The sequence below is a fragment of the Chlorocebus sabaeus genome, chromosome 8 (assembly GCF_047675955.1).
Source record: "Chlorocebus sabaeus isolate Y175 chromosome 8, mChlSab1.0.hap1, whole genome shotgun sequence".
NCBI classification, from domain to species: domain Eukaryota; kingdom Metazoa; phylum Chordata; class Mammalia; order Primates; family Cercopithecidae; genus Chlorocebus; species Chlorocebus sabaeus.
In genome coordinates this window covers 7277108-7289989 of record NC_132911.1, presented here as the reverse complement: position 1 = coordinate 7289989, position 12882 = coordinate 7277108, and the positions used below count along the sequence as shown (strand labels likewise).

General features: G+C 40.5%; 1 protein-coding gene and 1 pseudogene across 4 annotated transcripts in view; one reads left to right on the top strand and one right to left on the bottom strand.

Moving 5' to 3' along the window:
- Positions 1-12882, bottom strand: part of MCPH1 (microcephalin 1) — a 240000-nt gene that overhangs the window by 170664 nt on the left and 56454 nt on the right. For 3 of the 4 annotated variants that reach the window (XM_007961604.3, XM_073017923.1, XM_037985351.2), the window contains one exon: positions 22-59. The exons of the other annotated variant lie outside the window; for it this stretch is intronic. In XM_007961604.3, coding sequence (XP_007959795.2) covers positions 22-59 — 38 coding nt within the window. The remainder of the gene's footprint in view (positions 1-21; positions 60-12882) is intronic. 4 annotated transcript variants of the gene reach the window in all.
- Positions 3178-5429, top strand: LOC140712170 (adenylate kinase isoenzyme 6 pseudogene; annotated as a pseudogene).

The following is a 12882-nucleotide window of genomic DNA, read 5'->3' as shown; positions in this document are numbered from 1 at the left end:
GAAATCAAAACAAGTACTTACTCAGATGGCATGCTTGTCATGACTAATGTTCTTGTTGGCTAGAGATTTCAAACAAGAAGGAACAAAAAACAGTCAAAAACATAAAAAATATTTTTCCCACAGAAATAAACTTTAATAAGTTTTTTGAAAAGTTACATCACTTAAAAATAAATATTTAAGCATATATCAAAGAAAAAAACCTTTATATTCCTGGAAAAAACAGCCCAACTGATAGAAACTCAGATACTATCCCAAAAGCAATCCAAAATAATCCAGATATGAGGTACAAGAGCAAAAAAAAAATATTTCCCCCAGGAATCTGTTCCACCAGTTAGCCAGCAGACCTCCAAGTGTGTCAACATCTTTACACACTTCAAAGTGAGAAAGGGTAAGAAGGGCGTTTTTGTAGACTCGTCAGCCACTTTTCTCAAGACTTCTAGGCAACCTCATTCTCATTTCAGACACATGTGTACAATAATGCTTGTGCTTCTGTTGCACCTGTCAAGCAAATCCCCCCCACACAGAAGCATGGATAATGGAACTTATTTGTTGTGTTGACATCTGCTATTAACTGGAATTGAAAAAAAAATTTAAATAAAATGTTTAATTTTTTTTGCTTATCTAAGAAATGCACGCTGAATTGCATAAAATGTAAATGCTATAGAAATATATAATCAGAAATACAAATTTCCTGTAATTCCACCAGCTAGAAATGACTATTGTTTAACAATTTGGTAGTACATTCAGCCAAATGGTCACTCTATAGGAGTGTGTGTATATGTATATGCATGCATATACACATATAAACAAAAATGAATTAACATTATTCATATACGTTTGTAATTCACATGAAATACTTCAAATGTAACCAACTGTGTAGTATAACCAATTGTCTTGAAAAGTCAATGTGAAGTGAATGATAAGGAACAAAAGGCATTTGAAGGACCCCAGGGTTGATGAAAATGACAGACATGAAGGGGTTTGTATATTACATATTTGGGGAAGGACTGCTGGTTTATACCGATCTTGTCTCTGTTGGGTGAAAGAAAACAGAGTCTGATTTGCTAGTATTTTTCGTTTGTCTACTTTTCTACTTTGGCTTCAAAACAATTAAGAATTCATGCTATCAGGAAGTAGACATCTGAATAAAATTTTATATTCCTGCTTTTATGTTTGGCCCATGACTGAATTTTTTTTCTTTTTCTATTTTTTTTGAGATGGAATTTCGCTCTTATTGCCCAGGCTGGAGTGCAATGGTGCAGTCTCGGCTCACTGCAACCTCCATCTCCCGGGTTCAAGCAATTCTCCTGCCTCAGTCTCCCAAGTAGCTGGGATCACAGGCACCCACTACCACACTCAGCTAATTTTTGTTAGTAGAGACAGGGTTCCACCATGTTGGCCAGGCTGGTCTCAAACTCCTGACCTCAGGTGATCCACCCACCTCGGCCTCCCAAAGTGCTGGGATTACAGGCGTGAGCCACCATGCCTGGTCTGAAATTTTAGAATTGAGGCTTATAAATTATCTGTGTCTGTTTGTATGTCTGTTTTGTATTGCAGAAATGCCACTGTAGTGAATACTTACAATTTTATATACCTTGGCATCTATTTTGAACATAAGTTTAACTTTCTCATACCAGAAACAGGACTTAGTTTCCCTTGACAGCTTCCACCTGCCACCCCCAGTCCTCAATGTGGTTGATCCAGGATCTGCCTTATACACCTCCTCTTTCTGGTGACGACCTCTCTAAGGGACAGTCTACCTGGCCGGCCCTGCCAGCCCCACACCCCTACATGGACTGTGGAGTATGCCACAGTGACCACCACTCAGTTGCTGTGTGATCCTGAAACTCATGACTGCCTGTTTTAAACTCACCAACTAAAACTCCCTGCAGGAAACCTGCTTGGACAATGCCCTGGCCCCCAGTAAAGGTGTTGGCCCATGGGTCCCACTCTCTCTTGCTCTATGCCTGATACTTCATTCTTTCTTCTTGTGACCTGGGGATGGAACACTGCCTTCCCAACTCATGGCGCCCTCCCTCTCTAGGATCTGGAAGTAATAAATCTTGGAACTTATTTCCTATCTTGGTGGTGTGTTGAATTTGCACATTCCATCTGAAGAACCAGGGGCTCTCCCAGGCTGCCTGGGTTTTCCCCGGGATGCCGGGGAAGAACACAAGGGCAGGCTTTGAGCACCAGAGCGATAGTCAGGCAGTCATAAACTGAAGAGGGGTCAGAAAAGAGCCACAAGGGCATCTGCCAGGATAAGCACATTTCCCACACGAGGAATGCCTGATACTGGGCCAGACCACAAGGCATCAGGCTGTTCACCAGGTAAAAGGAGTGCCCGTGAAGGGTACCCAAGTAAACACTTGTGCCCTGCTCTCCAGCATTTTCTGTTAGGGCAGGGTCGTTAGCTGCTCTGGTACTGGAAGCCCAGTGTGGCAGGGGAGCTTTCAAAGCAGCTATTCTCTCCCATCCTGGGATAACCATCATGAGATGGTCTCACCAAATGAGGATATGATCGCTCTTAAGGATGTTCTGTTCTGACTGGCTTGGAAATAAAGAGGCACCTATAAATTGAATATTCCTAAAATTCCCATAAATTAAGGAAATTGAATTTCCAATAATACTTTCAACAGACTAAAAACAGTATTCCTATAGAAACGTAAATGTTTTAAGAATTCAAGTTCACATATTTAGGTAAATCTTTGGCAAATGAGACTAGGTGAATATTTGGGGTTTAATAAAAACAGTCATGTCTTCTATGAGTTGTCAGCATTAAGTATTATTATTATTATTTTTTAAGATGGGGTCTCTCGCGATGTTGCCCAGGCTGGTCTGAAATTCCTGGCCTCAGCAATCCTCCCATCTCGGCCTCCCAAAGTGCTAGGGTTATAGGCAAGAGCCACTGTGCCCAGCCAGATTACACATTGTTATTCTACTTGTGCATGTTCTTACAAAAGCTATACAGATTTACTGATCAAATAAGTGAACGTTACTCCTACTTAAGGTTTAAGACTATGAAAAAAATGTAAATTTGTGCTTAACCAAATTGAATCATTAATCTCACAAACCTTTTTCAACAATAATTTTTAAAATTATTTATTTATTTACTTTTGAGAGACAGGGTCTTGCTCTGTCGCCCTTGGGGGAGTGCAGTGGTGTATTTTTTTTTTTTTCCAGAGATAGCAAGGTGAACCCATTGCATGTTAAAATCTTAGTAGTATTATGAAGTTAGTTTTGACCCCACAGACTCCCTGAGTTCAATCCTAAAGTGTCAGTTTGCTCCAACTTTGTGATGGAAACATGTCATAGAAATCCAGGTACACTAGGGTTTGGTAAAACCACATATCAAAATCAGAACCAGGATTGAAATACATTAATGTGGATGATTTAGCTCGAGAAGAGCAATTGTACGATGGCTATGATGAAGAGTATGATTGTCCCATTTTAGATGATGACAGAGTAGCTGATGAGTGAGATAACCAAATGAGAGAATGTGGAGTTATCGTTGATTACCATGGTTGTGATATCTTCCCTGAATGCTGGTTTCATACAGTTTTTGTGCTGAGAACAGATGCCAACGTACTGTACGAAAGACTTGAAACGAAGGGTTATAATGAGAAGAAACTAAAAGACAATATTCAGTGTGAGATTTTCCAAGTTCTTTATGAAGAAGCCACGGCATCTTACAAGGAAGAAGTCGTGCATCAGCTGCCCAGCAATAAACCAGAAGAGCTAGAAAATAATGTAGATCAGATCTGGAAATGGATTGAGCAGATCAAAGATCATAATTCTTGACTTATAAGACTAGCTACTTTACAATCACTCTTGCTGATATATCTCTGCAGACATCATAGAAATTGTTAAAGTATCAGGAACACTTTATTAAAATCGTGTTGCAGGACTAGCAAGCGGATAGAATAAAGGTTTATGCCTGTGTTTCTTTTTCTCCATGTGAAAGCTAAACATTTCAAATACAAAAAATATAGCATTATCAAGGATTGAGACAAAACTGTCATTTCAATGCTTAAATTGCTAAAGAATAAATAAATCTGAAGAAACAGGTGGATATCTTTTAAGTTTATTACAGAAAAAATGCAGATGATCTCTTAAAATAAAGACTAAAGATTTTTTTAAAAGAGAAAAGTTTGCTCAATATTGATGAGCCCATTTCTTTGGTTTACTGTTTACCACATTCACCTAAAAAAATAAGGGTTTATTCTTTTTTCTGTACAATTGGCTTAGATTCCAAAGATTCTGTGTTTTATGAGAATAAACTTCTTTGGTTTATATTGACTTTATTATGCCCTTGAGTATTCAAGAAATCCTGTCTCTTAGGAAAGAGCTAAGATTCTTTACAATCATGTTACCTCTGTGTTTACTTTTAAAATCTTTTACAGTCACTTCGATGAAATAAGTAGTCAAATATTGTTTCTAAGTTACATGAGCCTACTGGAATCAGGTATTCAAAATTTCTTGATAATTTTTGATATTTTGCCTTCCCCAAATCAAATCCTAAATGATATATTTTGTACTTCAAACTGTCTGAGGCCGGGCATGGTGGCTTATCCCTGTAATTCCAGCACTTCGGGAGGCCGAGGTGGGCGGATAACCTGAGGTCAGGAGTTTGAGACCAGCCTGGCCAACATGGCAAAACCCCGTCTCTACTAAAAATACAAAAATTACCCGGGTGTGGTGGCAGGCACCTGTAATCCCAGCTACTTGGGAGGCTGGAGCAGGAGAATGGCTTGAAACCCAGGAGGCAGAGGTTGCAGTGAGCTGAGATCGGGCCACTGCACTCCAGCCTGGGCGACAGAGTGAGACTCCATCTCAAAAACACAAAACAAAATAAAAAAACTATCTGAGATTCCCCAGACACACCTGGAAAATAACAAGTATTTGTGCTTTTACTTTAATAAAAGACAGATGCTCAAAATAATCAGGAGATCCATTTGATCTGTTACTACTGATAAGTTATATGGGGACAAGTTGTCAAATCAAAAAAGATACTTAACCAGCCCTAGGTTAAATATATGTTATTAATATATAGGTGTTTATGTCCCCTCCAAACTAACCCTCTTTATGTGACATTCTTGGTTTATTCTAATTATATGCTTGGCATATTCATTGTGTGTTATGTCTTGGGACTATTTTGTTATATCTGAAGATTTTTTCTGTAAAGATTATATTCTTCCATTTTTATAAATTAGATGTAACATCCACTGTTCTTTTAAAATAAGGTTAATTATGGTGTTTCCAGATGCTGTATCTAGAACTTTTTTGGGTTGACTCCATTTTGCATACCATAACTAACTTTACTTATCAGTTGTCAATACTCTTGTAATGAACTCTCGATAAATTTAGTTTTCAAAATTATCAGTAATATGATAACCACAGCCATTTCTTTTGTCACCTACAGATTTCTGTTTTTCTCTGACACTTCCCTGATCAGCATCTGCAATCAGTTATAGGCCAGAGTGACTTACCTTCGACCAAGAGGGGGCTGTTTTAGAGCCCCGTGGAGAAGAACCATGCTGGGTACTTTTGGGTACAGGCTTCTTATGGCATTGTCTAAATAATGCTGAGACCCCACCAGGGGAAGAGGATTTCTATAACTCTCATTGAGAAGCAGAGGGATTCACGAGACTAACCCAAGATCAAGTGGAACAAAAATTAATGACTAGGCCCAGATGAACTACTGAAGGTGGACTGTGGCTTTTGTTTGCAGTATTGTTGCTATTTTAATGCTCTATATTCTGGATGCATAAGGGACCCTTTCTCTTCTCCCTCTCTGTATCTCATAACAATTCAGTCTACTGTGCTTTTATAAACAGAAAGGAAACATTTGGAAATGGTATCTTACTATCCCTGCCTGATCCCTCCAGAATTGTGAAACTGTCATTGAGTATCCTTCTTTTCAGGGCAATATAATTATTTGCATAGATTAAAAACAATCCATCTTCCTAGTTACCAGGACACAACTGAAAACAGTGGCTATGCAACCACGGCCTTTGCTGAAATGTCATATTTGAGAGTGATATTCACTTACTCAGAAATAACCAGTCACCTAAGTCCTCAGGTTGATTTTATGGCACCAACACTTACAAAACCCTCTTGGGGAAACAAGCCTGGTACCTTGCTTACAGTGTTCTCAGCCTTACAGGTGAGTAAGGAAGGTCACTTTATGGGAGGCCCAAGATCCACTGAGCATGTTGGGCACCCCAAAACAAAAAAGGCATTCCCCCAAATTTATAGGCACTGCAGGTGAAATCTGAAAAAAAGACCTGCGATACTTAAACTGTAGCAGCCTCCATTGTAAGGAGATTTAGAGAAAGAATAAGACGATTCCCTTTGGAATGGTATGAGCAAACAAAGACTTTCCTAATTGCTATTTGGATGGTAGAAAAGATACCACTTGGTTTATATTCATCTTATAGCAGCAACACTACTTTTCTCCTTCAGTTTGAGACAACACTCCTTCAGTTTAACAACCGTCTCTACATTTTCTACTAAAGCTTATAATGGTGGAATAATATAGCAACCACAAAGTGAAGGTACTGCCTCTGATTCTTGTGGCATGGCCACTGGCAGGGCATGGTTTGGAGGCCCACAAGTTTATGCATATTCATGAGTTACTAATGGGTTTACTTGCATTCATGAAACACGAGAGGCAGCAAAAGCATAAAGCATATATCTTAACATTTTAGTTAAAAGAATGAGGATCTCAGAGCCGGGCATGGTGGCTCACATCTGTAATCCAGCACTTTGGGAGGCCAAGGTGGGCGAATCACTTGAGGTCAGGAGTTTGAGACCAGCCTGGCCAACGTGGTGAAACCCCGTCTCTACTAAAAACACAAAAATTAGCTGGGTGTGGTGGCAGGCACCTGTAATCCCAGCTACTTGGGAGGCTGAGGTAGGAGAATCGCTTGAACCCAAGAGGCGGAAGTTGCAGTGAGCGGAGATCGAGCCACTGCACTCCAGCCTGGGCGACAGAGCGAGACTTTGTCTCAAAAATAATAATAATAATAAAAAAAACCCCAAAGTATAAGGATCTCAGAAATGAAAAAACAAGTACAAAATTCTATTATATGGACAGCTCCAGGAAGCTGAAACCTTTATCTTATTATTAGCAATATGTTAATATGAGATATTACTCTTCCATTCTTCTGGACACATCTCACAAATTTAAGTATGTCAAGGTATCTACTACAGAATGCCTACTACAAAGAAGAAAAACAACGCTTTTCTGTTTTTAACATTGTTATTCAATGACAAAAAAACATGCAGGATTCTTTTTCTTAATAGGAAAAGCACACAGTTACGCGCATCCAAAGGCAATCAGAGCAAACGTGAAAAAGGTGGTCACGTGAAATAATCCACTGACCAGTGAGAAACAATAACCAACATGAAACACTAACTACACAAAAGAATTTTCTGAAAATTCTAAAGGAATAGAGATGAGGGAGCGGGGAGAGAGAGAGAAAAAGAGTATTGAATGGATGATTATTTGGGAAATAGTAGAGCTGATTTTGTTTTAGTAAGACCAGAGGTAGGTCAAGTTAAACAGATATACTCATTTTCTTAGTGATAAATAGAAACATTTTAAAAAGAAAACATTCTTTGAAATCTTTTGGGTTTAGGTATCAGCTCTTTGGTAAACAGTGAAATTAATTTTCCTTAAGAATAACTAAAAAAGGAGATAATCCACATATTCACAAAGATTATTAACCTTGTTCATGACCAGTATAAGCCCATCTAAATATATATGGTACTATCAGAATCATGCATTCACATAAATTTTGACTAGAGAGGAAATTTAAAAAAATAAAATCCAATATGAAAAAAGATAAATTCTGGAAAAATGTCTTCAAATCCCATCCTGAGGATATTATACGACCTAGATCCCTGGCAGCTACATCATGTAAAGCACCTTCAGAAAGACTCAGTCTGTGGACCCAAGAGACCTCAGATCTTTAAATGAGTAGCTTATTAAATATAATAATAAGCTATAACATTAAATATAATAATGTTGATATCCCCCATTTTTAATTTTATACATTCTGTGATCTAAAGATGGGTTCAATGTAAAAAATTGAGACTAAAATCTTTAACTTTCTTTTTTGTGTGCTTATTTTTGAGACAGGGTCTCACTCTTGCCCAGGCTGGAGTGCAGTGGTACAATCATGGCCCAGAGCAGCCTCGAATTCCTGGGCTCAAGCCTCCCTAATAGCTGGGACCACAGGTGGCCACCATCATGTCCAACTAATATTTTAAAAACTTATTTTTAGTAAAGATGAGGTCTCACTTCTTTGCCCAAGCTGGTCTTGAACTCCTGACCTCAAGCGATCCTCCTGCCTCAGCCTCTCAAACTGCTGGGATTACAAGCATGAGCCACTGTGCTCAGCCTTTAACTTTCTTATAGTAACAGTTTCATAATTTAATTGTCCTTCCTTATATATTTTTTCCCTTAGGTGGACTGTTTTTTACTCAAATTCAGAGACTTTTAATATTCAGGTTGCTCTGTTTTTCTAAAAACTGTAATACCTTTTCTGAACAGTCTCAAATAATACAGTAATAGTGATCCATACAGCACCAGTATCAGTTTTCAATACTTACTATGTTAAATATTTTTTCTAATTTTCATAGCAAAAAAAAAAAAAAAAAAATGTACCTCCAAGTAGTTCATCATTAGTGTCTAAAGTGTTCAAACAATACATCTGCACCACCTCAATTAAAAAGATGTTTCATCTAGCAAACTCAGTATCTAACACTAAAGCTCCCACGGGGTCTACACATGCACCCAGCTCCTTGCTTCTTGTGGAAGTCACTGGGGACCCCCAACGTCAGATCTTATTTTCACATCATCCTCTCCAGGAAGAGGGGCTGGGCAGGCAGAGGAAAAAGAAGCCTGGGGTCCAGGTGTGTGGGAGAAGGGTGCGGGCCATGCTTGCAAGACAGGGCAGGTGGGAGGACAGCATAGGGGGCACGCACAGGTGACACCCAGGAACATCCAAACATCCCCTTTCCCCAGACAGAGGGCCGTAGGGAATTCCAGCCCATGCAGAATAAGGGGCAGCGGCAGGAGGAAAGAAGCCACAGAGCCCAAGACCATGAGGTACAGGGTGGGTGCACTCTCACCTGCGGAGGAAAGGCCGCCTCTGAGCTCTGGATCTTTGCTGGTGAACTCAAAAAACAATGTGCTCAAATTGCTTAAGCTAAGGTGTAGGGCAGAAACTCCTTATACTACCCACTCTAAGTATAACCCCAAACTCACCAAAGCAAATGGGCTGATCTTGGGGAAAACTATGCAAATTCATGGATTTCCTGGCTAATGCTACTATTTCGATAAACAGACACATACACACCTCTACCTTCCAACTCCACAAGGATTACTCCATGGGCCAGGCATGGTGGTACATGCCTGTAATCCCAGCATTTTGGGAGACCCAGGTAAGTGGATGGTTTGAGGACGAGAGTTCAAGACCAGCCTGGGCAACACAGTCGAATCCCATCTCTAAAACAAACAAACAAAATTAGCTGAGTGTGGTGGCATCTGCCTGGAGTCTCAGCTACTCATGAGGCCAAGGCTGGAGGGATCACTTGAGCCCAGGAGATCAAGGCTGCAGTGAGCTATGATCTCGCCACAGCACTCCAGCCTGGGCAACAGAGCAAGACCCTGTCTTTAAACAAAACAAAACAAAAGAAGAATTATACCACAATTTCAACCCTGTAAACTGTTTGATTCCTACTTTCCTATCCATGGTCCCTCATTTTTGTTAAAACTTCACCTGAGGAAGTAAAGTGACAGAAAAATACCAAAAACAAAAAAAGGACAAAAAGACACAACCTATAAATTCTGGGATAATATTTTAGTACTGCTTTTAATGATGAGAACTAGATTGCAAATAAATAGCAAATATACTTCAAAATGAAAAGCAGAAGATATTTCTGCAGAAAAATAAAACAACACAACTTCAAAAAAAAAGTTTTCAAAATTGAAAATCACCGATAAGGGAGACCAGAAGAAGTGCTTCATACCGAGCTGCTCTGGTTTGACAGTCACTGAATATTATATTCTTTTCCTATAAAGACTCACTATTGATATATGAACTAAGTCTAAAGTCATATCCAAAAGTCACAAAAGGATATGCCAAAAATCTATTTTAAATGCCTCATAATTTTTTTTAACAAACCCTGTTATAATGCCTCATTAATTTTGAATTGCAGTTTTTGTCCTTCTATTTAACCCCTTCTGAATAATCATGTTTTTATTCCCTTTTTTAAAAAACGAATCGAAATTACCCTGGATTAATATCAAATAATTTATATTCCTAAATAATATTTGGAAGGCAATAACCTTTTTAAAAGTGTGAAGAGTTAAAGACATAAGGAAAGGCAAAGAAATAAATATAATTGAGGGTCAGGCACGGTGGCTCAAGCCTGTAATCCCAGCACTTTGGGAGGCCAAGGCGGGTGGATCACTTGAGGTCAGGAGTTTGAGACCAACCTGGCCAACATGGTGAAACCCCGTCCGTACTAAGTACAAAAATTAGGCCGGGCGTGGTGGCTCACGCCTGTAATCCCAACACTTTGAGAGGATAAGGTGAGCGAATCACCAGGTCAGGAGATCAGACCATCCTGGCCAACATGGTGAAAACTTGTCTCTACTAAAATACAAAAAAAAAGGGCCGGGCACGGTGGCTCACGCCTGTAATCCTAGCACTTTGGGAGACTGAGGTGGGCGGATCACGAGGTCAGGAGAGAGAGAGAGAAAGAATTGGGGAGGAAATAATTGTTCCTCAAGAGAACACACATACAACTTTCCTGGGAAAACCACTCACATTTAAAGTAAATTCTAGCCTTTAGGACAAATGCGTGCAGCTCTGCATTTCTGTGTGTCTACCTTACCCCGTGTCTGAGGAGCATAACAAATGAAGCCACTTGTCCCTTATTAACACGAGTCTCTGATGTCAGTGGAAATAAGCCGTAAGGTTTGCAGGCCTCCCCCGCCCTCCGCCCTTCCTTTCTTTGGTTCACTCTCTTGGCTTCCTCCTCCGCTGTGGCAGTTCCAGGAGATGCGTCCAGCCACAACAAAGCTCTGAGGACCCGGGGAGCATTTCTTCCCAGGGCTATCACAAGTGAGAGAACACTTTCCAGAAACCTCCCAGGAAGACTTCCCTTCACATCTTGTTGGACAGAAGTGAGTCACAGTCTCGAACTAATTAGTGGTAAGAGGAAGAGAATGCCGGTGATGTGCTGAGACGGCGTTCGAGGACGGGGTGGACACGGGGTGGTGGGAGCAGCGCGGTGGGAGGGTCACTTGGCGTGAACAGCTCCGCGGGAAGTGGCCGCTGCCTAAAGGAGAAGGACTTATACCAGGCAGGCGCAGTGCAGAGCACTTTTTATCTCCAGGCCCTTTACTCCCTTTTAAAATAAAAATAAGGATTCAAGTTTGCTACTTCAGCAAGCTATTATTTTGTTTGAGTTTCTGCATATCTCAAACAGATTAATTTGATATTTCTAGACCAATTTAGCACAGTTTACTATCATTAAGCTCACTCCCCCCAGATGGTGCATGTAGTAAGCTAGACCTTAGGAGCTAGCAGCTGTAACTATTTAAATTGGGCCTGCACATCTCTCCTTTGCTCAGTGCATAGAATGCCTACCAGCAGAACTTTTCTTTCTTTTTTTTTCCTTTTTTCTGAGGTGGAATCTCGCTCTGTTGCCCAGACTAAAGTGCAGTGGCAGGATCTTGGCTCACTGCAACCTCCACCTCCTGGGTTCAAGTGATTCTCCTGCCTCAGCCTCCCGAGTAGCTGGGACTACAGGTGTGCACCACCACAACCAGCTAATTTTTTGTACTTTTAGTAGAGACAGGGTTTTGCCTGTTGGCCAGGCTGATCTCAAACTCCTGACCTCAGGTGATCCACCCACCTTGGTCTCCCAAAGTGCTGGGATTATAGGCGTGAGCCACCATGCCTGGCCAAAGCAGCAGATCTTAAATAGATTTCTTCAGCTAGCTCCTCTCTCAGTGCCTGTGGGTCTCCCAGTGGGAAATGTCCTCCGTCCGTGGCCTCTACCTTTACATGGCCTAAGATGACCACTGAGGCACAGGAGATCCACCCTGGTTGGTCCTCATTTCTCCCACTTCCAGTCCAAAACACATTTGACAATTTCTGAACCACATATTTACAAGGCATGCAAAATCAGTTATTGAACAAAGAAAACACATTTTTAAAAAGATGGAGGTCTTTGAAGATCCTATTTAATGTTTTCTGTAGAAACATTTTATCTCATACATAGCAAGAAAAAAAAACATGCTAATGGGCGCTGACGGCAACTGTTAGGCTATCAAGAGGCAGCTGTTTTTTAAATGGCTTCATCAAGCAACATCTGCTGATGGACCCCACACCTGTTACAACCAGCACATCCCCGCCACTGCCAGCTCTGGGTACACGCTGCCAAAAGTGATTTATGAAAGCAATTACAGATCACTGAAACAGCTGTGTTGGAAACCAAGGGCACCTTCGATCTTACAGACCTCACCGGCCGGGTGGTCGGCACTAAAGGCCCTATCTTTCTGCGTACAGCGGGTCTGAACAATGGAAATGATTTACATGGATATTTACAGACGGTGTCAGGCTCGAGGAAGTGTGGCAGTTCCCCTAAATGTGTGATAACAACATACCCGTGCCGCATGTTCAAGAAAAAAAAAAATAAATATCACCTGTTCTTTGGATGAGTCACTGCTCTTTCAGCTTGAAAGTTAAATTTAAAATCAAAGCTACAAGAGTGTATGCTTCCAGCCAAGTGCACCATCTAATGGAAAACAGCCAAAGGCCTGGCATTACTGCAAACTGTAAAACTGCATTCATAAAA